General features: G+C 42.8%; 1 protein-coding gene across 1 annotated transcript in view; it reads left to right on the forward strand.

The window, feature by feature from the left end:
* Positions 1-3,070: 3,070 nt before the first annotated feature.
* LOC308307167 (enhancer of polycomb homolog 1-like) overlaps positions 3,071-21,721 on the forward strand; it is a 41,771-nt gene continuing 23,120 nt past the window's right edge. Inside the window, exons 1-6 of the mRNA XM_080752338.1 lie at positions 3,071-3,454; positions 12,596-12,755; positions 17,203-17,348; positions 18,486-18,692; positions 19,274-19,422; positions 21,421-21,565. Of these exons, the coding sequence (XP_080608464.1) occupies positions 3,302-3,454; positions 12,596-12,755; positions 17,203-17,348; positions 18,486-18,692; positions 19,274-19,422; positions 21,421-21,565 (960 nt within the window). The 5' untranslated portion in view covers positions 3,071-3,301. The remainder of the gene's footprint in view (positions 3,455-12,595; positions 12,756-17,202; positions 17,349-18,485; positions 18,693-19,273; positions 19,423-21,420; positions 21,566-21,721) is intronic.

Consider the following 21,721-nt stretch of genomic DNA (forward strand, 5'->3'; position numbering starts at 1 on the left):
GCACGGGCCCTAACGTCCATTGTATAGCGTTAATAGCCCACAAAACAAACCGGTTGTTACACACGGAGTGACATGGACCGTGTGTAAATTCCTCCCGTTTTCACAACGTGCCAGGCTGCCAGCTGTAGCTCTTTACAGCCTGTTGTGCAAAGACAACCTCCGACAGAACCAGTCGCTGTGTTCAGGTGGATCGTGCAGTCGGCTCATGCGACCGTCGAATGACACCCGCAAATGGAAACAGTCTAAATTTGCTTTGTCTTAAAGAGGTGGTGCCATAGTTTTGTACTTTTTCTGTTTTTCATGTGTCTAGGAGGTTGAAAGTACATCATTGGACCCCCTGGTGTGGTTTTTATGAGCAATTATGTATTCTCTTAGTATTTGTTTGTTTTCTCTTGGAGGCTGCCACCTTGTGGTCAAAAGTGTCAGTTAAAAAACACAGATACTTTTTACCATTCACCCAACACTGTGGGGTGTGGCTAACTTCAGCTGGGTCACCACCCATCATGACATCCATGCATACTTAATGAACTGGGGGTGTGGCCACATAAAAACCCAATTTTAACTCTTTCTGTATACTTTTTTGGAAAAAATCTTCCTCCTAGTATAATCATAATACCTGATAATCATGTTTTAGAGGGGGGAAAAATCATGGCACCACCTCTTTAAAGCGCATTTCTGATAATTCGCTTCCTATTTTCGAATATGTTTATGGAAACATGATTTATGTAATGTGCTTTTAGATGCTATAGAAATGCAGACCATTTATTAATAAATGAATACATAAATAATAAGCAATCTGTTTAATTCCCCAAATAATGTACTGGTAAATTACCCATATTTGTCCAAACTCGTATTGATCTCAATAATTGTCACATTGTCACATAATTGTCACATTTCAGCCCTGGACTAATGATCACAGTCACAGTCATGTCATCCAAATGACCATTCATACTTTAGAGGTTTTCTTGTATTTTCCCCTCAAAATATTTTCATTCAAGATGAATTTTGATTGGAAAGTAATGATTTAATATATAGGATTAATATTTGTATTATTAATAGATTATGATACACTTTCTGATGATTCATGTGCAACTTTATTGTTATCAACTGTTCATCAAGTTTTTATGACCTGTAGTTTGATAATAATGTATACCACAGGGTGGCGACATTGGCACACAATACATTCTAATTGGCAGTGACATTTTACTTTGGTTGTAAATAACAATAACAGTTCAAACAACTGCCATTAATTTAGTACACATTAAAAATGATAAATATAAGCACTAAAGGAAGACACTCTGTTTATTGGTGATTTCTTTGACGACTACAGAAGTCACTTGCGTGAGTTTTTCGTTTTTACAATCCATAAGGATACAAAATAAATAAAAGAAAGAATACCCACCCTGTACCAAATTGTCTGACTGGGTAGAAAAGGGGTAGCAGCTGTTTTTGTTTTGTTTTGTTCATTTCTTTCCCCTTGGAATGAACAGTGATGTAAAGTAACTAAGTACATTTACTTGAGTCCTGCACTTAAGTGAAACTTTGAGGTATTTGTACTTTCAATTTCCAATAGGCCTACTTTACTTCTACTCCACTACATCTCAGATCCAAATATTGTACTTTTACTCCACTACAGTTATTTGAAAACTTTAGTTATAGTTACTTTGTAGATTTAGATTATTAATACAAAACATACATTACCCACTTCAGTATATTCAGTATATTCAGTATATGCATTTATTCCATTTGAAAATAGCCGATCTACAAGCTCAATGTGTCGTGATGCCAATACTTTTGTAATTTAACTCGAGTAGATACTGAATTCTGGACTTTTAATTGTAACTAGGATATTGTTACATTGCAGTATTGATACTCATACTTTTACTTAAGTAAAACATTTGAGTACTTTTTTCCACCACACCACAGGGAATAAATAAAGGTCTGTATGAACTTTGGGCATCATTATCATAGGACAGGGGTTCCCAAACTTTTGTCTCAGGGCAGGGGCACCCCATGAATATTTGTTTTAATCCGAGGCACTCCTACATTATAATTTTCACTCCCAGCACCTTATATTTATAGCATATCGTCGTCGGGTTTATTTGTTTATTTGAAAAGGATCCCCATTAGCTGATGCCGTAGCAATCAGCTAGTCTTCCTGGGGTCCATACAAGTCATATTACAAATACATTTTAAAAAAAGCAATACAATAAAACTACAACAACATTACATTGCATTAATTCACATTTGCACATTAATATGATATAGCTTAAATAAATACTAGCAGGAAATAACTTTTACAAATTAATTTCTCCTGAAGTTATTTATAACTGGTTCCCAGTAAATACCTCAGCACTTTTTTCTTAAAAGCTGATTTATTACTGAGTAGTTAGACGAATGTTAAGTGGTAAAATAAAAAACCTTAAACGTTTGTTTTGTATTTATCACCTATAAAATTAACTAAACTAGTGAAAACTGCCGATCTACAAGCACACAACGCCTCGCGCACTAGTTTTGTGCGATGGTCTTGTATGATGAAGCAGGGCTTTGCTTTAGCAAAAGACGTACACATTTGAAACTTGGAGATACGAGGTTTCTGCCCGACAGGCCAACAGTGACGATATTTTAGTGATTATGTTGCGAGGAAAACGTTGAGATAATAGCCATTTTGGTTAGAAAAATAACTTTGTACTTCAAGTTTAAAATGATACTAAAATGTTTTTTTCAAGTGTCCAAATAAATTCAAAAGATTATCAAATTATCTCGCGGCACCCCTGGACTGCCGTCGCGGCACCCCAGGGTGCCCCCGACTGCCCCGTCACCCACTTTGAAAACCCCTGTCATAGGACACACACACCTAAATGTCTGCACCTTGCGCGCTCGCTCTCCATCCATCCTCTCTCGCCCACCCTGGCTGGAGGCGCGCACGCGCGCGCCACTGCGTGGGAATGGCTGTGGTGTAGTGCGATCGAGGAGGGGGCCGGGCCGCTCAGGAGTGAGCGAGGATTTGCTCCGCGAGACTTTTTGTAAATGTCCGCCATGTTGTCGGCCATGGCGCACTGAGCCGGGGAGCGACAGCGGAGCCTGCGAGGAAAAGAGACCGATCGAGAGGCCACTGAGACCCGGGGCCTGCCCGGCTCTGCTGCCGCAGCAGAGCTCTATCCTCCCTTCGCCTCTTCGGATCGATCGCCCGTGAGGCTTTTTTTGAACGGATTGCCTCCATGAGAACTCTCAGAAGAGCTGCTGTTGTTCTTGGCAGACACGATCGTAGATTTATGCCGCATCTTACGTTATAAACAAAATGAGTAAACTGTCGTTTCGGGCGCGGGCGCTGGACGCCACGAAGCCCATGCCCGTCTTCCGCTGCGAGGACCTGCCCGACCTGCACGAGTACGCCTCCATCAACAGGGCAGTGCCGCAGATGCCCACGGGGATGGAGAAGGAGGAGGAATCGGTATGTTTTCTATCGCTCCTCGGCTTATGCTGGGGATGTATATTTTGACATGTTTTTCATGTTTTGAGGGGTGCCACTGTATCGTCGTTGCCTGCGCAAGCCCAGTGGAAAATGGCCGCCATGTCTATCTTTTTTCGCGCACACGACGGATCTCGGTGAATACTGCGTTTATCGACGGCGTCGTGCCGTTGTTATTATCGTGAGGTCGCGCAGATGTGGTATTTAGTTGACATGTCGTGTTGTGTACATTCGCGTCGCTCGAAATCGCAGCCAAACGCACAAAGGAGTCACGTGACATTATGTCGCTTCCACCATTTTGTTGACTTTCTCTTTGGTAAAGGCAGCCGGGATGGGCCTGGGACTGGGGGTGGCTGTACATGCTGTGAATGAACGCCACGGGGCGACTATGAGCCCCGTGGCCGTTTGACAGCTAGATGCTGTGAGAATGACAGCCATGTGTTGTCTGGTGCACGCTGGCTGCGCTGCACTTTGCATCTCTTTACTGACAATCCCAGCAGAGCTCATTCTTCTAAACACGCTTATTTTCATTTTAGATTAAACTTGTTTTACAAAAAAAGACTTCTGAGAGGAGTGAAATGCTATTTATAAGGGATAATGTCTGTGTTATCGAGAAATAAAATGCCTTCAAATCCCTGCTAGGATTTTATTCCTCGATGATGACAGCTGACCCAGACATTGTCCCGCTTATTACACGGCTACTAATTAAATAAATTGCCCAAAAATAAAAAACAAAAAGAAGTATTTCCTTGCTTACAGTAGTGAAAGTATTGTTGTTGCTCTACTGTCCGCCGATCACGTCTCTTCAGAATACAAGGTTGTGTTAATCAAATATAATCCATTTTCTGTTACTGCATCGTCTATTTCTCGCTTCAAATATTTTTTTTAAACATTCTTGCGAGCAACTTTTTGTTGTAAATGACACTGTGTGTTTGTTTACATGGCTTTCATGGGGGTCCATCTTCTGTTCCCCAGGTTCTATGTTCCCCAGGTTCTATGTTCCCTAGGTTCTGTGTTCCTCACTTCGCAGGTTAACATTCACCAGCGTCGTCAGGTTAGCGTTTCACCAGGTTTAGCATTCACCAGTGTCGGCAGGTTAGCATTTCACCAGGTTAGCATTCACCAGCGTTAGTTTTACTGAGGTTAGGTTTAGGTAGTAAGTGGGGAACATAGAACCTAAGGAACTGCATAAAATGAACGCAGTGCAGCAGGTGCTCTGAATCTTTGATTGATTAGGCATCGGTCTGTTATAGAGCAGGGCAGTCATTATCAATAAGTAGCACACCACTTATTTCAGCGATTGACCAATCAGAATCAAGCATTCAACCAAGCCGTGTAAGGTTGGTTAAACTCACCCCCAAAAGGACTTTTTTCTATTGATTACTCCATGGAGACTTAAGTTCAATAATACTTTTTGTTTTTTGAACTACTTCTTTTAAGGTGTGAAACAGAAATGACAGCCTCAGCTGTTATTGCTGAGATGTTCCAAGGACACACAAACCTGGAGTTAATGGGACAATAATACTTTTTAATAATTAGCAGCGTGACTAGGCATGAATCTGCGACTCATTGTGGACATTAAGGCTCGAACACGCTGATTGAACTGTCAAAGTAGTCATGTAGTCATAAGATCGCTATGCAGTTCACACTACATTGCATTGTTGAAATTGGCTGTCCAAAATCATTGTGGTCCAGCAAGGCCGAGTTCTTTTCGCAGCCCGGCTCGTCCCGCAGCACCCGGAGAGTTACTCACCGGGAGCCGCTCCTCCATGGGGACGCGGCTCCCGGCGCTCCGTATCGTCGGCAGGTTAACATTTCACCTGCATCACTTAAGGGGCCGTGGCCCCCTCCATTGTGCCGTGGGACGAGCCGGGGCCATTTGAAGAAGCCGCTGTCCCTCTTGTAGTTTCCTCACTATTGATGACTGATTGATGGCAGTGGGTCATGCACTGCCAGATTGAGGAGGAAGCAATATGCAGATGCAATGGCATGCAGTCTACTTTGGATTGTTTGTATCCCAGTGTTTATCATAGTAATTGCTTATTGCCTTTCATGTTTGTTTTTAATTGATGAGGGCAACCTAATTTCCACCGGGGAATGGGATAAACAAAGTGGACCTACAGTATTTATTTAATTATTTCTGCATCTCCGTGTCGTCTGTCTGATTATGAAAACACACAACATTTGAAATGATGTGATATACCATGCTCAAGATAGGGCGCTATTCATTCACTGCATGGAACCATGGGAGTGTCGGTTCCGTCCGTGGTCCATGCGTGCTGATTCCAACCATTTTTGTAGACCATATTTAACACTGGAATAGTGGGATATCAACATTGCTACCAATATTTATGATGCCTGCATTTCCCCCCACAGGAATCAATAAAGGTCTATGGATAGATATTACCCATCTTTCCAGATAGACGGTCTTCCTGTTTACAAAAATATAATCAAACCAGCACTGGTGTCCACCTGTGCTGTGCCCTCATTGGCTGTAGCACACCTCTGCTCTCAGTGTTGGTTGCAACCTAGTTCATACTGTATGATTTCAAGTCGGTCACCAACTGTTCATAAATGTGTTAGTGTGTTGGGATGGCAAGAAGGCCAAGGATTGAAATATGGAAGGTCAGTGGTAGTTTGTGGCATTAGCCAGTTTTGATGTAGCTTGCATGCTTTTCAGCTCTGTTAGCCATGCCATTCTCTCATCACAGATAAATTGTCCAGAATTTCAAATCGGTGAATAATAAAATGCTCCCTACTGGTAGAGATGTTTCTGATCTGGTGTAGCGGCTTGTCTGCTTGCGGACCCAGAGCCATGTAATTGTGTCAAACCATGCTGTATTTGTTTGGGGCAGTGCTTCCTGCAAAACAAGTGTGAAAGGGTTTATGGGAATCACAGTTTTTAACCGATTAATGACTAGATTAAGGGGACTTTTACACAAACACGAATTGCTCCGACTCCATTAAACTAAACTATTGATACGGCAATATTGACACACAGAGATGCGTGTTAATGACCCAGTCCGCATTTTTTTTAATTCGGGTCCCAGGGTGGATATCCGCGTTTCCGTATTGAATACACAACTGTATAAAAGGACCAGTACGGAAAATACAATGACGTCATAGTACCCCCTCTCTCTCCCCCACCTCAACCCGAATGGTAGAGGAACGGTGTGTGTGTCTGTGTCAGTCTGCATGTCTGTTTAGTCCATGCATGTATGGATGCACAAGTCAGGTCTGCGGACTACTGGTTGATTTAGTCAAGATTGACAATAAAACACAACACAAAGTTTGCTACTTGTCGTTAATGCGAGACACCCGTGGACGCGGTCAGATAGTGGAGTGTGGGGGGAATTGAAATATCATAGTAGAACATAATAAATAAATACAAAATCAACTTGACCAACTTGACTAAAAAAAATATAATCATATCTATTGTGAAGCCAATAGTGATGATACAATGATGTTTAGTAATAGTGGTAGTAGTGTGATTTATACATGATTATGTGCTCCTGCTGTAGGCTATATCGTCGGGTAGAAACCTCATCTGTCCAAAACTTTCAACAGCAAAAGTAGCAGATCTACAAGCTCAAAGCGCGTCGCGTTTCGAGCTCGCGGATCTGCTACTTTTGTTGCTTTCGTGTGACGCTATAGTAGGGGTGCAGCGGTTTACGGTTTAAATCTTAGACCTTGCGGTAAGCCCTGCACGGTCCAATGCGCCTTTATGGACCGCAATTTTAAATAAATAAATGACTCGCGGAGTTGCCTGTGATCCGTGAGTGAATCAGTCTGATGTTACTCGCCTGACTGACATGGCTCTAACGGTGATGTGCTGATCTTCAGTCAGGAGCTCATTAAAAGTTAGTATTTCCGTCAGTCCCAACAAAATACTCTGATTGTAGATAGGCCTGTCCTCTAAAAATCGACGAATCGACGTGTCGTTTTAAGCCCCCGGAATCGACGCCAATTGTTTGAGTCGAGCCGTCAAAAATATATAATTTTTTTTATCACACCAGTATACTGTGGTGTGGTATGAGAGCGCTGTAGCCATAAATTATAACTCCGGAGAGGATGCTAATATGCGGAGGTTATGTCTCTCCTGGAGTTATAAGCCAGAGTCATATGGCTCTCGCTGGTTGAGCTCCAACGTCCATACTACGCTCAAAACATGTACATATCAATAAGTTGCTCACCGATCCGTCGAAACAGCTTTATATCTACCGGATCGCACACTCGTTGGCATGTGTTAGTCCATATGTTTCTAATAAATTAATGTTTACTAAAACTTCTCCGAGACTCACGTTTCCTCGTCGCCTTCAGAACGCTTCAGAACTACAGAACGTTGGAATACTTCTGCATACAAAAACGTCATGTCCTAGTATGAGCGAATCGCAACGGCGATCAACGTCACGTGATATGTAGCCTCGCGTAGCCAGGCTTTTACTCATCTCGCGTGATATGTTCGGCCATTTTTACCCAAGCAGTTCAAAAACAAGGAAAGCGATGAGACTCGGTGAAGTTTTAGTAAACATTAATTTATTAGAAACATATGGACTAACACATGCCAACGAGTGTGCGATCCGGTAGATATAAAGCTGTTTCGACGGATCGGTGAGCAACTTATTGATATGTACATGTTTTGAGCGTAGTATGGACGTTGGGGCTCAACCAGCGAGAGCCATATGACTCTGGCTTATAACTCCAGGAGAGACATAACCTCCGCATATTAGCATCCTCTCCGGAGTTATAATTTATGGCTAAGAGCGCTGGACTGTGACTGTCATGTAATTCTTATTGAGTCCATACTTCCTACTACTAGACTTAAAAATAAAATCAGTTCTCGTGACTTGAAAGTTGCCTTGATCATATAACAGGGAGCTCTTATTTTGAAGTTAACCGCTTGGAAAGGAAATTCGTCGACGAGTTGTTATTCTACTTGAGAGCTGGCCAAAGCAGCAGAGCCAGCGCGATGCGCTTTCACATTCACTGCCGTGGGTGTGTGGTGGTTGGACTCAGGCTGAGGAATAGCGACGGGCGAACTGTTTTCTTTTTATTATCTCGCACCAGATCGGCAACATAGCTCTTTTGATACAGCAGCGGTGCTCTGAGAAAATACAACTTGTGGAAATAATACACGACATGCTGTCAAAGAGATGCATTATTCTCTCCTCCGTTGTTCTACTCTGCTCCACAATTCACAATTACGCACGGCAAATTACGCACGGCTGGACGCAATCTTATCGTCATTAATGTCCAGTGTACACCGCTATCATGTCTCAATATGCACGGTAGTTCATGGATCTAATTCACTTTAAAGGCTTAAAACATATTGCTGTTTTATTGTATTACGTTGATGTGGTTTAAAAGCTTAAAGCACCACTTTTTTTTTCTTTTTTTTTCTTTTTTTTACATAAACGATTCATCGACGCGTCGGATTAACCCCCGCGACTCGAATCGACTTGATAAATCCTGCGTCGAGGACAGCCCTAATTGTAGATAACGCTCTTCTTGCAATCATTATGAGTATAGCATCCTAAATAGCGTTGTCAAGGAAAGTCTGAATCAGAAATGAATCACCAACATAGGGAGGAGAGTCTTTTTTGGGTGGTTTGTGGCAACTTCACAGGGCCACCTGTAGGCCGGGCACATGTACTACAGCATTTTGTGTGAATTGGTGCTAATATGAGCCAATACAACGTGTAAACGCGATACATGTTTTGGTAACAACACCAAAACAAAAACGGGACCATCTTCATATAAACATACCTTAAGCTAGCGCCACTTTGTGATGTGTTGTGAACTTGTAGATCTCTCTTTTTGGTTAAGAGATTTGGTGTAGATGGAAAAAGAGCACGCCAAGCATCTCAATTATAGAGGGTTGTGGTTAAACAAGTGTTTTTTTTTTTTTTTGATTATTTTTTTGGGCTTTTTGCCTTTATTGGATAGGACAGACTGACAGGAAATGGGGGAGAGACAGGGAGTGACATGCGGCAAAGGTCGCTCGAATCGGGAATCGAACCGGCGACGCCGACAGGCATTGATGCTGAAATGGCAATGCCTATATGGTATGTGCCTGGTCCACTAGGCCACCAGGTGCCCCAAACAGAAGTGATTTTGATCTATTCCAAATATTATCAAAGTGTTCTGCGGAACCCCTGTATTTGCTTCACGGCACCCTAGGGTGCCACTGTGTCTGCTTTGAGAAATCCTCATCTAGAGTGACTTTAATTATGAATAGCACTCTTGCATCTCTCAATGTTAAATGTAGGAATTAAACATTGTGTAAAATGAAGCTTGCTTACTTGCATAATGGCATTTGTCAAAGCCACATTTTGTTGATGCAAAATCAGCATTCTTCATTAAAGGAGTAAAAATTACCTTTTCTATTGATTACTCACGGCATGGAGAAAAAAATGTATTTGTCGCATTCCTAAGACGAAAAAATATACATTATGGTAAATGTACCCCCATTGATTCCGGATGGGGACCCAAATTAATCAAATTATTGTCTTATGAATGCAACAAATACAAAATAAATATTATTGAACTCAAGTCTCCGTGCCTTGAGTAATCAATAGGGGAAGAAAATGCTTTTTTGGGGTGAACTACTCCTTTAACTTGCAAGATACTACTGTCCCTCCCACCCTATTGGAGCATGAGGAGGGGACTGAAATGACAGTCACCGGCTGGGCACAGACAGGACATCACAATGAAGTCAGCAGAATGTCTTCGTCATTCAGCTTCCCGCCAGACTCGTCTCCCCCCTCCTCCTCCCCCTACCAGCTGTAGTACACACATACACACACAGCAGTGTTGCATAATGAGGTGACAGACAAGATGAAGAGGGCAATTTTACTACAGGTCTATGCACAGCTTAGCTTCTTGACCCACATCCTGCACAATGAGACTGCGCTCTATCTGTGCTAAGCTGGCTGAGTGGCCACTTACTGGTCACTGATTTAACAATGAGCTCTGTGGTAGTATAATCATGGATCACTAACATTTTACATCATTGTAAAGGAATCTCCATTAAGATATGTTGCGTTTGGCTGACACTCCTCTTCAGCGGACATGCAATATTAGGGCAATATTAGAATGAACTGCAGTGCAAACTTGTAGATCACAAAGTGACCAACTCTAAATGTGCAAAAGGATGATGGCCAATAATATTCATCTGTCCGTTTGATTGTTCGTATAAGAGAGGTGGTCTCACTTTTCGCATAGACCTCTGTGGTTGGACTACCCCATGTTGTCATTCCTTGAAAACACCTCGCAGTGCTTAGTTATTACTCATTCATGATTAATTATTTAACCACAGGTTACACTGGCTTGCTAGGTATGTGTGCAGCTAGATGACTGGGCTATTAACGTAGAGATTAATCGTCAAGAAATACTAGTCATAATCAAACTATTGTCAGTGAAATTAGTTGCTGTGTACATCCCTAACTTGCACCATTTTCTCAGCCAAAATAGCTTTTTTTGAATAGAACATTACCCTCAAAGGTTGGGAAGCTGTCATAGGCACGCACTATAATGTCCAGAAAACTGTGGCGTTATCGCTGTATAGATGTATTTCTTTATTTTAAGCAGTACTAGCCCGCATCTGACTTTGTATGTCTGTATGTATGAGCAACATAGCTATTACTAATAGATGGAGGGAGAGAGATGGCAGCAGCCTGCCTGATCTTTTTACCTGCAAGTCCTGGGTGTGAGGCACTGCTTACTTAAAATCGTGAAAGTAGTACATTTCAAGGTTTTGGTTTGACACAAGCTCGTGAATAATGACTTGGCATTCTTTTAAGTTCCCTACACTGGTGCGTCAAACCTTTACATATGGTGCACCACCATTGACACATGAACACTCATAGACACACCTGTTAAATGTACTGGTGCCACCATTCTAGGTACGCAGTGTTTTTTGGTTGAAAATTACGGTGCACGGTTCAATACGCCTTAACGAGTGCAGGATTTCATTTTTGCAAAAATCACTCCCGGTCCCGGGATTCCCAGGGGGCCGCGAGTGAATCCAGCTGGTGTGGCTCGCCAAACACAGCCTATCTACAAGTATCATGACACATTGGGAGGCTGTAGATCGTCTATATTCTGCAAGTGAATCAATCAGATTAATACTTTTGCATAATTATTCACTAGCATCAATGACAATTTTAGTCGCACTGACTGAACAGATATTTGGGTGCACTCAGGAGGCCCTGCTGTCCATTATCCCTCATTCTGAACATTATCCATCCTGACTTTCTCCGTTTTGTCTGAGAAAAGAATTATGCCTTTACTTGGAGAACTGTAGAAGAGGAAAAGGCTCTCTCTGGGTCAGAGTTCGTTTAGGGTTGGCCTAGTCAGTCACGGCTGTTCAGCTAACGCCTTCCAGCCATTCATGAAAATGAGAATCCAGAATTCAGGCACAGGTCTAATTGGTTCCTTATGTACAACTTCAGACAAACGTTCTTGAGTTCACTGCTGTGTCAGGGTCAGCGTGTGGTTGTCCAGACCATTTTAGGGCGTGATAAGTTATTTTTGTGGAGAGGTGATTCTAGAAAGTGGCTCAGGAGAGAGAGCCGTAGCATGCCATGTTGTATAGTTTTGAGGTTTCTGGGAATTAATAACATTTACGTACTTGCCATGTGTACGCATTTTGACAAAGTGATCAAAAGTACGCTGGTGCAATGTGTGTCTCCAACAGGTGGTGACACCATGTGAGTTTTCAAATGTTTGCAACACTTAAAGTGCTGAACGGAGCACAGATTTCCTTCTACCAGGATACCTGAATTAATAATACTGTCTGGCGATTTAATGTCAAACTACATCTTTCTCTCTCTACTGTATGTCTGTTTCAATCTCTTTCCCTCCGTCTCTCTTTTCTTTTCCTTTTTTGAGGCATTAAAAGGTCTTAAAGCCCTTAAATTGGCAAAAACACAGGTTGAGATTCATTGGTGTAGTGCACCGCAAAACCTTGGGAGTGTTCTGTCATGCGCTACAGACCTGAAAAGTTTCCGCTGCTCATGTGAACTTCAACCAGCAGCTGAAGCTTTGCTGAATACCACGCAGCTCAACCCTTGTCCTCCTCCTCCTCAACGCCTGTTGTCTGTCCTCTCTCTCTCCTGCCAGGAACACCATCTCCAGCGGGCCATCTCTGCGCATCAGGTGTACGGGGAGAAGCGGGACAACATGGTCATCCCTGTCCCCGAGGCAGAGAGCGACATCTCCTACTACGACTCGCTCTACCCCGGGGACTTCAAGATGCCAAAGCAGCTCATTCACTTGCAGCGTGAGTAAGAGGGAGGGATCTTCTGTTAGCTGTGTCAGTGGAATATTGTGTGTGTGTGCGTGCGTGTCCATTATTGTAGTCATGACTCATGAGGTTGAGATTTAACTATACAATTTTTTCTTAAACGATTACGATATATTTATCAGTCGATACAGAGCACCCATCAGATACCATTGTGTAATAAAAAAGAAAGATCTGGGACAGTGGTTCTAGAAGTGGGATCCAGGGATCCTCAGGGTTCCTTGAGGAGGTTCCAAATGGACCCTTACAAGTCTGTAACTGAGAGTTACAAATGGAACCAAATTTGGTTCCATTTGTACGATCTCTCAGTTATGATGGTCCATGAAATTAAAAAGTTCAGAGAACACTGATCTTAGCCTAGTTCCAGACCCTGAATCGCTAGCCACACCCCTTAAACGTTTTGTTTTGGCGATTCAGGGGTCTAGAATCGCTCTCATTGAAGAGGCCTCCCTCGTTCGAAAATCCGTACGGCGAATCAGCGTCGTGAATCAGCGTCTTGTGATCAGCGTGGGTGGGGGTTTCCCAGAACTCATGTGCGTTTCCAAGTAAACCAGCGCCGCCACCGTACCGCGCATCGCGTCACGGTAAAATGCGGTAAATTGCGGTAAAATGCGATCGTATCGATCTCGCTATGAAACACCAGTAGCAGGCATGTTATGTTGTGTTTGATTACTAGTTCGTAGTGCTCCTATTCTGCCTGTTTCTTTGGTTAGCAAGTAGCACTAGCAAGCAACAGGCTAGCCACTAGCCAGCCACACATAACAACACTACCTCATGTGTTGGTCAGACGGTGAACCAATCGCAGAAGACTGCCTCTTTGGCAACGCCCATCCCAGCAATCGCCCTGGGCGGGAGCGACCTCAGACTGAATATTGAAGTGAAACGAATTGTCAATTCAGGCTGAGTGTCAGGCTACACTGATCTAGAAAAAAGGAAAAAAACAAAACCATAATAGTTCAAATGTAGCTCCAAGTTAGTAAAGTAATAGTGCAAATAATACAATAAAGAGTATAAAACATCAACTGAAGCATTAAAAATATTATTGTAAATGAAATATCATGTGATAAATTACGTATCGGAACATAGCATTTTAGGCAGTATCGGTAGCTTTTCCGATACTGGCACAACTCTTAACATATTTCAGTGTTTTTGCCCAATAAGTACACAATCTGAAACATTTATTATTATTATTTATGTATTTATTTTCTCCCCAGAAACATTCTTCTACAAAATATTGCAGCCCGTGTTGTGATTTGAAAATGACTTAACAGGTTTTGTGTGTTTTTTATTTATTTTTATATTGTATTATTGACGAGACGACGATTAATTACATCCTCTACTGTGCTGTTTATCTTGGGGAAATGTGGCTCCAGACAGCTGCGTGGGGCTAGTTTCAGAGATGGGATGTGTTTGGTGTCAAAATAATAGGAGATTGTCTTATACATAGACAGCAGCAGAAGCTCTCTTTGGTTTGTGTGTTTGTGCTGTGGATGTGTGAGACTTTCATTGATGCTAGATTCAGATTGGAATTATATGGTCACAGTGTTCGGTTATAAAAAAATAATAACCTAGCTAGCCATCCCGTTAAAACAGGATACATTCATGTTTTTTTGGCAGATTACCAGCTACAGTTGGCGGGTTCTAGACTGTATCCAAGCACTGAGCTGTGAACAGAAACCAGGTTCTCCACATGGTCCTGCAGAAAGCTCGGTGATGCATGTTTAAAAGTTTAATGTTCCGGATAGATAATATCCTGGAGTGGTTTGCAGATTCAGCTGAAGGAGTTGAATAACTGAATGTGGATCAACTGAACGTCATACTGAGGCGGATTGTACTCGCCGCAAGTGACCCCAATTGGTAGCTTTGCATCGCTAGCAGTGTGTCGCTAATGACATGACAGGCTACATTACGATTCGGAGAAGCGGCAGACATTAAAGGAATAGTTCACCCCCAAAATGACCTTTTTCTATCGATTACTCACCCCATAGAGACTTGAATTCTTGGATATTTTTTGTTTTTGTCGCATTTCTAAGCCAATCTGAGGAGACTCTTTGTGTCCATAGGGAACAAAGCAGGCTCTTTGTGTCTCCATAGGGAACCACTGCTGGTCATCTAATTATTGGCTTAAATTAATAAACATGAATTCAAGTGTCCATTGGGTGAGTAATCGATTAGACACTTTTGGGGTTGAACTATCCCTTTAACTTCATTAGTACTAATACACTAACAAGTACATGCACACTATGTAGAAACTACATATTGTACTTGCACAATAGAAACTAAGAACCCACATCCTCATCTGTGCACTGACCGAGCACTTTAGGTCTGCAGGTAAACAAAATTCACAAGCTGGGTGTTTGTTTCACTACAACTTCTGTCATCAAAATATATGCATTACTGTGATACGGCATGGAAGAAACCGGTACAAAAGATCAGCAACTCGTTCCCTCCAGTAGTTTGTGTGAGAGACAGAGGGAGTGTAGCAGTCCCCGGGGTATATTTGAGCTTCTCTGTGATCCCAGAGGGGTCTGAAAGCATTTGAGTAAACTGCTGTGGAGAGGAAGGTAAAGCAGGAGGTGAATTATTGGTCAGGCTGTTTGTAAATATTGAGCCAGACTAGAGGCGCTCCCTCTGGACAAGCAACCCATTTATCTGATGGAAGCAAACACAAAACATGTGTTTGGCGTTTCAACTCGGTTGTATTGCCTTAAAGATGCGACTTTTTGGCATTTGATTGCCATGGAGAGATCAAGGAAAGCGGTCTTAGTTTTGGGGGCTTTTCTGGATGGGTTGGGAGTAGGGATGGAGATTGTTAATTATTTTTGATAACGATAACCTTATCGATCAAACGGATCATTATCAATTACATTATTGTCAACAGAGACTTGTTAAAATGTTATGCTGCATGCACCACACCTGGAACAGGACGGCTGTTTCTCTACCGCAGCTGGTCGAAGATGGTGCTTTTTACCTGTAAACAGGCAAAGGTATCAGCTTTATCCGATGCACAATGCTCAGGTATGCCAGTGATGTAGAGGAGTTACAGCCAAACTCTGTCTGAGGGCTTTACTCTTTCAGTCGTGATCCACCACACAAGCAAATAATTATGCAACATCGGACCGCTAATCTTTGGTTTGGGATCTTTTAGAATTTTAACGATACCCTCTTAACGGTCCGATTCCTTACGGAAACGGACCCTAACCCTTTAATGATTCCTATAGGGGAATCCAAATTGACTTTTACAAGTCTGTACCTCAGAGTGTACAAATGGAATCAAATGGACCTTTAAGGGTCCATTTGGTTCCATTTGTACACTCTCAGTTACGGTCCATTTATGGTGATCCTTGAAATAAAAACATTTGAGAGCCACTGGTATTGTAATTGTATAACAGACGTGGAGTCCTCATACCAGCTCTGATAGTGTGATAAAACCATTCCAGAAACTCATAGTTGGTTGAAAGGGAACCTTGTGCACCTGCTCCTGCATTCAACAGCCTGCAGCGACGTCAAATTAGTCAAATTGCAGTCAAATGTGTTGCTTTGTGTGGTCGGTCACATCCCTTGACTTGTGATGAGATATTATTGTGTGATAAGCTTGTGTATAAAATTGAACCCATACGGTGTAGTCTACAATGATATTTGCTCGACAGCCAAAAAAAACAAAACAAACGGGGGCACGGTGGCGCAGTCCGTAGCGCAGTCGCTTCACAGCGTCATCAGTGCCCATACCCTAGGTGGGGTTAGCGAAAGGGCCTTTCTGTGTGGTGTTTGCAAGTTCTCCCCGTGTCTCCTAGGGTTGGTACCCTCACAGTAATCCTGGTCTCTACAATGTCTCCCCCTGGCCGCCGGAGCGCCTGGTGGAGGGGAAAGCAACTGGTTGGAATAACATGTTCTTCCACACGTCCAACCGGGTAAACTCTCCCCCTGTCAGTTGAAAAGAAGCGGCTTGGACTCCTCATGCATAGAAGGAAGCATGAGGTCAGTCCGTTGCTCTCCCCAGGTTGGCAGAGGTAGAGTAGCGGCCATAATTACATTAGCCAATTGACACTGGGTGAAAAAAAGGAAAATAAAATAAACAAATTGTTTCTGTGTACTCCAACAGTGGCTATTTCTCTGGCAGTTCGATATTAGAGGTTACTTGTGAGCTCATCTTATTGAAATTGCATTGTAAAAAAAAAAAAAGGTTTCAGTGTTCTCCAGCACAGCGAAATTTTAATTATCTGACTTGAGGAGAGACCTGATTATTCATTCATAGAATTCATGAGCGCAGCCTGGTAAGCATGTTCTGTGGGATTGAGGACTCTGTTATCAGGGGACCAGCGCTGCTGTCCCGACACTCTGGCTGAATTGATGCAAGCTAAGGCCCTTTCATCTCCACTAAGATCGTCCCTGTTCCTTTGTCTGTCTGTTTCCATCACAAACACAGCTTTCAGCTTAGACACGGAGCAGCCCGACTACGACCTGGACTTGGAGGACGACACGTTTGTGAATAAGCTGAAAAAGAAGATCGAGATCACGGCACTGCAGTTTGAGGAGATGGTCGACCGTCTGGAGAAAGGCAGTGGGCAGCAGGTAACATGTCCTTGTCAGAGTGGACAAACTACTAGTTGTTAGAAAAAGCTGCACAGTTATTCAAATTCAAATAACAATATTTCTAGTAGGGAAGGGTACACACTGCAGGGTTTCCCCCAAGAATAAAACATACTCTACTAGGTGGAAAGTACTATAAGGGCAGAATTTCATATCGGGATGATACCAAATATCTCAATATTTATGATATACAATATGTTTAGTAATTTCATTGTTGCTCTTATCTTGAATTCTGCCCACCATCAGTGGTAATGGAAAATGACTTACTTACTTGTAAAGAAAAGAATGTCATTACTGCTGTTTTGAATCTTGACATGAGGGCAGACATAAACAAAGCTTTTCATATGGAGAGCTTAAGTAAGATGCTTGCTAAATTCAAGTATTTTCTGTAATCACCACAGATAAGCCAGCGTGTAGGTCCTATGAAACTGTCACGGTCATCTCATGCGCACGTCTGCCCGTGCCAGAGTTGAATTGTCTGTTAAACTTTACTATGCATCATAAGCATAATGGAAGACGAGTTGGGGCATCTGTATCAACATTGCATTAACCCATTATGGACAGGAACACATTTTTGTGTAGTACAGTACATTTACAGCTGTGTACTGTAGCAACATATTTGTTATTGTTTATTTCTTTGTTTATTTGTAATTTTTGAATAATTTTTCAGAAAACTTAGGTCAGGCTTATAATTATAAGGCGTAAATGGGTTTTATCATTGCAATTGCAGTATGTCTTTCAGCCATGCTATCCTGTGAGGGTATTGGACAAATTATTGGTTGGTGTCACGTACATTATAGCAACCCTAACTACATTATACCATTGTGGTATAATTTTTTCGAACATTGGTCTCTGCATTCACAAGTTTTATCTCGCCATCAAGTGTTGGCCGGAACATTTTTATGCTGTCAGAACGGATCAAATATCGAGAAATCTCTTATTATAAGTAATAATAAGTAATGGCACATCTCACAAATGAGGCTATAATTGAGAAATCTTGTCTTGTGCTTTTGACTGTTGACAGGACCAGCCATTTCTTTTTGTCAGTCCACATGAGGATAGGCAAAGATGTCCTGGTTTACTTGACGTCTTGTCTTTCCATCGTTTCCCCTCCTGTAGCTGGTTAGCCTGCAGGAAGCCAAGCTACTGCTGAAAGAGGATGACGACTTGATCAAGGAGGTCTTCGACTATTGGAGCCGCAAACGGAAAAGCTCCAGGAAAGGCTGCCTCGGCACCAACGTCAAGCAGGAGAAGAGGGATGGCTCCAGCACCAGCGATCCTTATGTGGCCTTTCGCCGGCGCACAGAGAAGATGCAGACCAGAAAGGTGCGAGTCCATAGGATCTGGCCCCACCAGCTTACCAAGACAACAACATTTTCCTCTCTAGGGGAATTATTGATTGATTGATTATTTTATTAGACAAAACATGGAGAACAGTACAAGTATAGTCAATACAATAGAAATGTAGTACAGTACAAGTATAGTTAAACACCCTGCCTCAAAGGAACAGCCCAAATAAGTCCTTTTACAGTCTTTTTTTATGTTTGAAGTCCTTGGTAATCATTCTTACTAGCCCTTACCCGTTCAAAGATATGGGGTGTGCACACAGTATATGAGGGATGGAAAGTAACTTTAACTGGTGCTTACATGATAATATGTAGGAGCATCAATGTAAGAAATACCCGTTTCATTTAATGGCTACAGAGATACTGTGTACCGATCTGCATGATTTTTGGACAACATCTGTAACAGGGCCAGACACGGATTCAGATATTGGTCCAGCCACCTAAGAGAAACGCTGTGACAGACAGACAGACAGACAGACATTCAGACAGACAGACATTTGGATAATTATGTTTGATTACAGCATCTTAACTAATTTCCATTGTCCGATTCCATTTTTGCAGAACCGCAAGAATGACGAGGCATCATACGAGAAGATGCTGAAGCTGCGTCGGGACCTGAGCCGAGCCGTCACCGTCCTGGAGATGATCAAGAGGAGGGAGAAGAGCAAGAGAGAGCTGCTGCACCTCACATTGGAGATTGTGGAGAAGAGGTAAGAATATTACCAGGCAACGAGACGGTAGTACCAACCATCCATATACTTGGGGGTCTATAGTTATGCTTATCCTCAGGGAGGACGCCTCAAACAAGTGCAATCCAACCTTATTTCATATAGACTAGAGAATGTCAAGGTGGGACATCTAAAATGGTAGATCCTAGATAGTACAGATACTGTCTTTATTCCTTTGTGGCACACAAACCAGCAAGTCAAAACACAGCTTACCTTTTGTGGCGAGTGCAGAGCCATGAGCCTCATAGAGGAGGAGCCTATCTCCTGTTTCTGTGGTTTGAGGCAGCTTGATGTACAAGTACACCCCCTGGACATGACTTAGCCCCAATCCAACCCTTGATGCTGAGTGCCAAGGCAAGCAAGGAGGCACTGGGTGCCATTTTTCTTTGGTATGACCCGGCTGGGGATCGAACCTCAACCTCCCAGTCTCAGGGTGGACACTCTAACCACAAGACCAGTGAGCTGGTGGAAGGTGTTTTGCAAATATCATCAAGCTAATTACCTTTGAATTCATACTGTGTCGATTCTGGATGGTTTGTCAGTCTATAGATGGCTGATTGCATGATAGCTGGTGGCAGCTGAGAAGATGAGAAGAAATATGTTTTTTTAGATGAATCCCTGAATGAAGTATTACACAAGATAAGAGTGAATGAGTGTCGTCCACCACAGCTGGACTCAATGTTGGTCCTGGATGTGCCAATGTCATAACTATGAACCAGGTGTTACAAGTGGATTACATCTGTGCTGTGCTTAATCCACATTCCCTGGGGTTCAGCACATTCCCAGGGTTCAGCAGAACTAATAAGCTCTAGCCCAAGGAGAACCACTGGTGTTCATCTTGTCTGTATGATGGCTTGTAAAGCAGAGGACTATATGGAGTCCTGCACTGTTGAGACTTGGTTGTGTTAATTGGTGGTGGCAATTCTGTTATCTGTTATACACCGTTTGGCATGCATTACCAATGTATTGAGTTGAGCTTATTTGTGCAGTAAGGTCAAAAGGAAATTAGTTGACTTTGAGCTTCCTCCACAAATGTTCGCCGCTCACCGCTAGGCAGGTTAATAAACCAGGTGGTAGCATTTATATAATGTTTATGTTTGGGCCCTCACCTTTTTTTTAATACACATTTTAGAGGTCCTTTTTGAATTGTTCCGTTTTCCCAAGCACCGACCATACAATCCGTCTGGACGTGACAGTCAAACAGAAACGAGTTTCCTACTCTGAAAGTAGCTGTCAGCGCGAGGCACAAATTGAAGGTCCTCTCCTTGAAGTGCTTTTGATTTGTAGTGACATTTCAATTTCCTCCTGTTAGAGGCCGTGGGGATTCTGTGCCTGCGCATTCCTCTCCACCTTTACCTCCACACTGTGCCTCTCGCTCTTATTTTTGACAGATTGTTCCTCTTGCCGCATGCTTCTCGACTGTAGAGAGCCAGGTGTACCTCCGAGATGTGTGCCGTCTGCAGACAGCCAAGTCATACGTCTTTTTTATTTTTATTACCCACTTTTTCTCCTCAATTTAGTAGTTATGTCAATTCATTCCTCCCCACACGTGTGTCTGTGTGTGTGGACACATGGACATGTGTTGTCACTGCTTTTGTATCCTACTGCCTCACCTGCCAGTGAGGAACCCCCACCGGGAGGACGTAGAGGCTTCGTCCTACTCCTCCCGCCCAACACTCCCTGCTGATAGGTTCCGCCCTAGCCTGTAGGAGTACGAACCCACCACCTCCGCAGTGGTGGGCTACTGCACCACCCAAGCGCAACATATGTCTCTTCTTCTGTCTTAATATGTGGAGTTGGAGTGTGTGTGTGTATATTATATACGGGTATACCGTATGAAGTTGTGTGTGTGTGTGGCATGGAGGAGGGCCAGTTGCAAATTTTCCTTTTGTCAACCCTTGGATGGTACCGTTTTAGTTTTTTAAGTGGAATAACCCACTGATATATTGGTGTACTAAATGCCGGTTTCTCACCCATCAGGAACACGTTGCCTGACTTGGGCACTGAGGTGATTGCTGAAGCTCTGGCCCAGCAGGCCCTGGTGAAGCCCGTCTACACCATCCCTATCCTCCCCCTGCCCAGCAACAACCAGTACCACCACCTGGACATGAATGACTACAAGAAGGTAAGCTTGGGGACATCCGACATCCACTATCTATTCACGAGCGAAAGAAACATCTGTACAGGAGCCGTATCGATACATACTTGCACTTGAATCTTGATAATCATAAGTCAAGCACCAAACAAACAACACATCATGTAATGGATGCAGTAGTGCTCT

This window comes from Nannobrachium achirus (assembly GCF_963921795.1).
Source record: "Nannobrachium achirus genome assembly, chromosome: 21".
In the NCBI taxonomy this organism is placed as follows: domain Eukaryota; kingdom Metazoa; phylum Chordata; class Actinopteri; order Myctophiformes; family Myctophidae; genus Nannobrachium; species Nannobrachium achirus.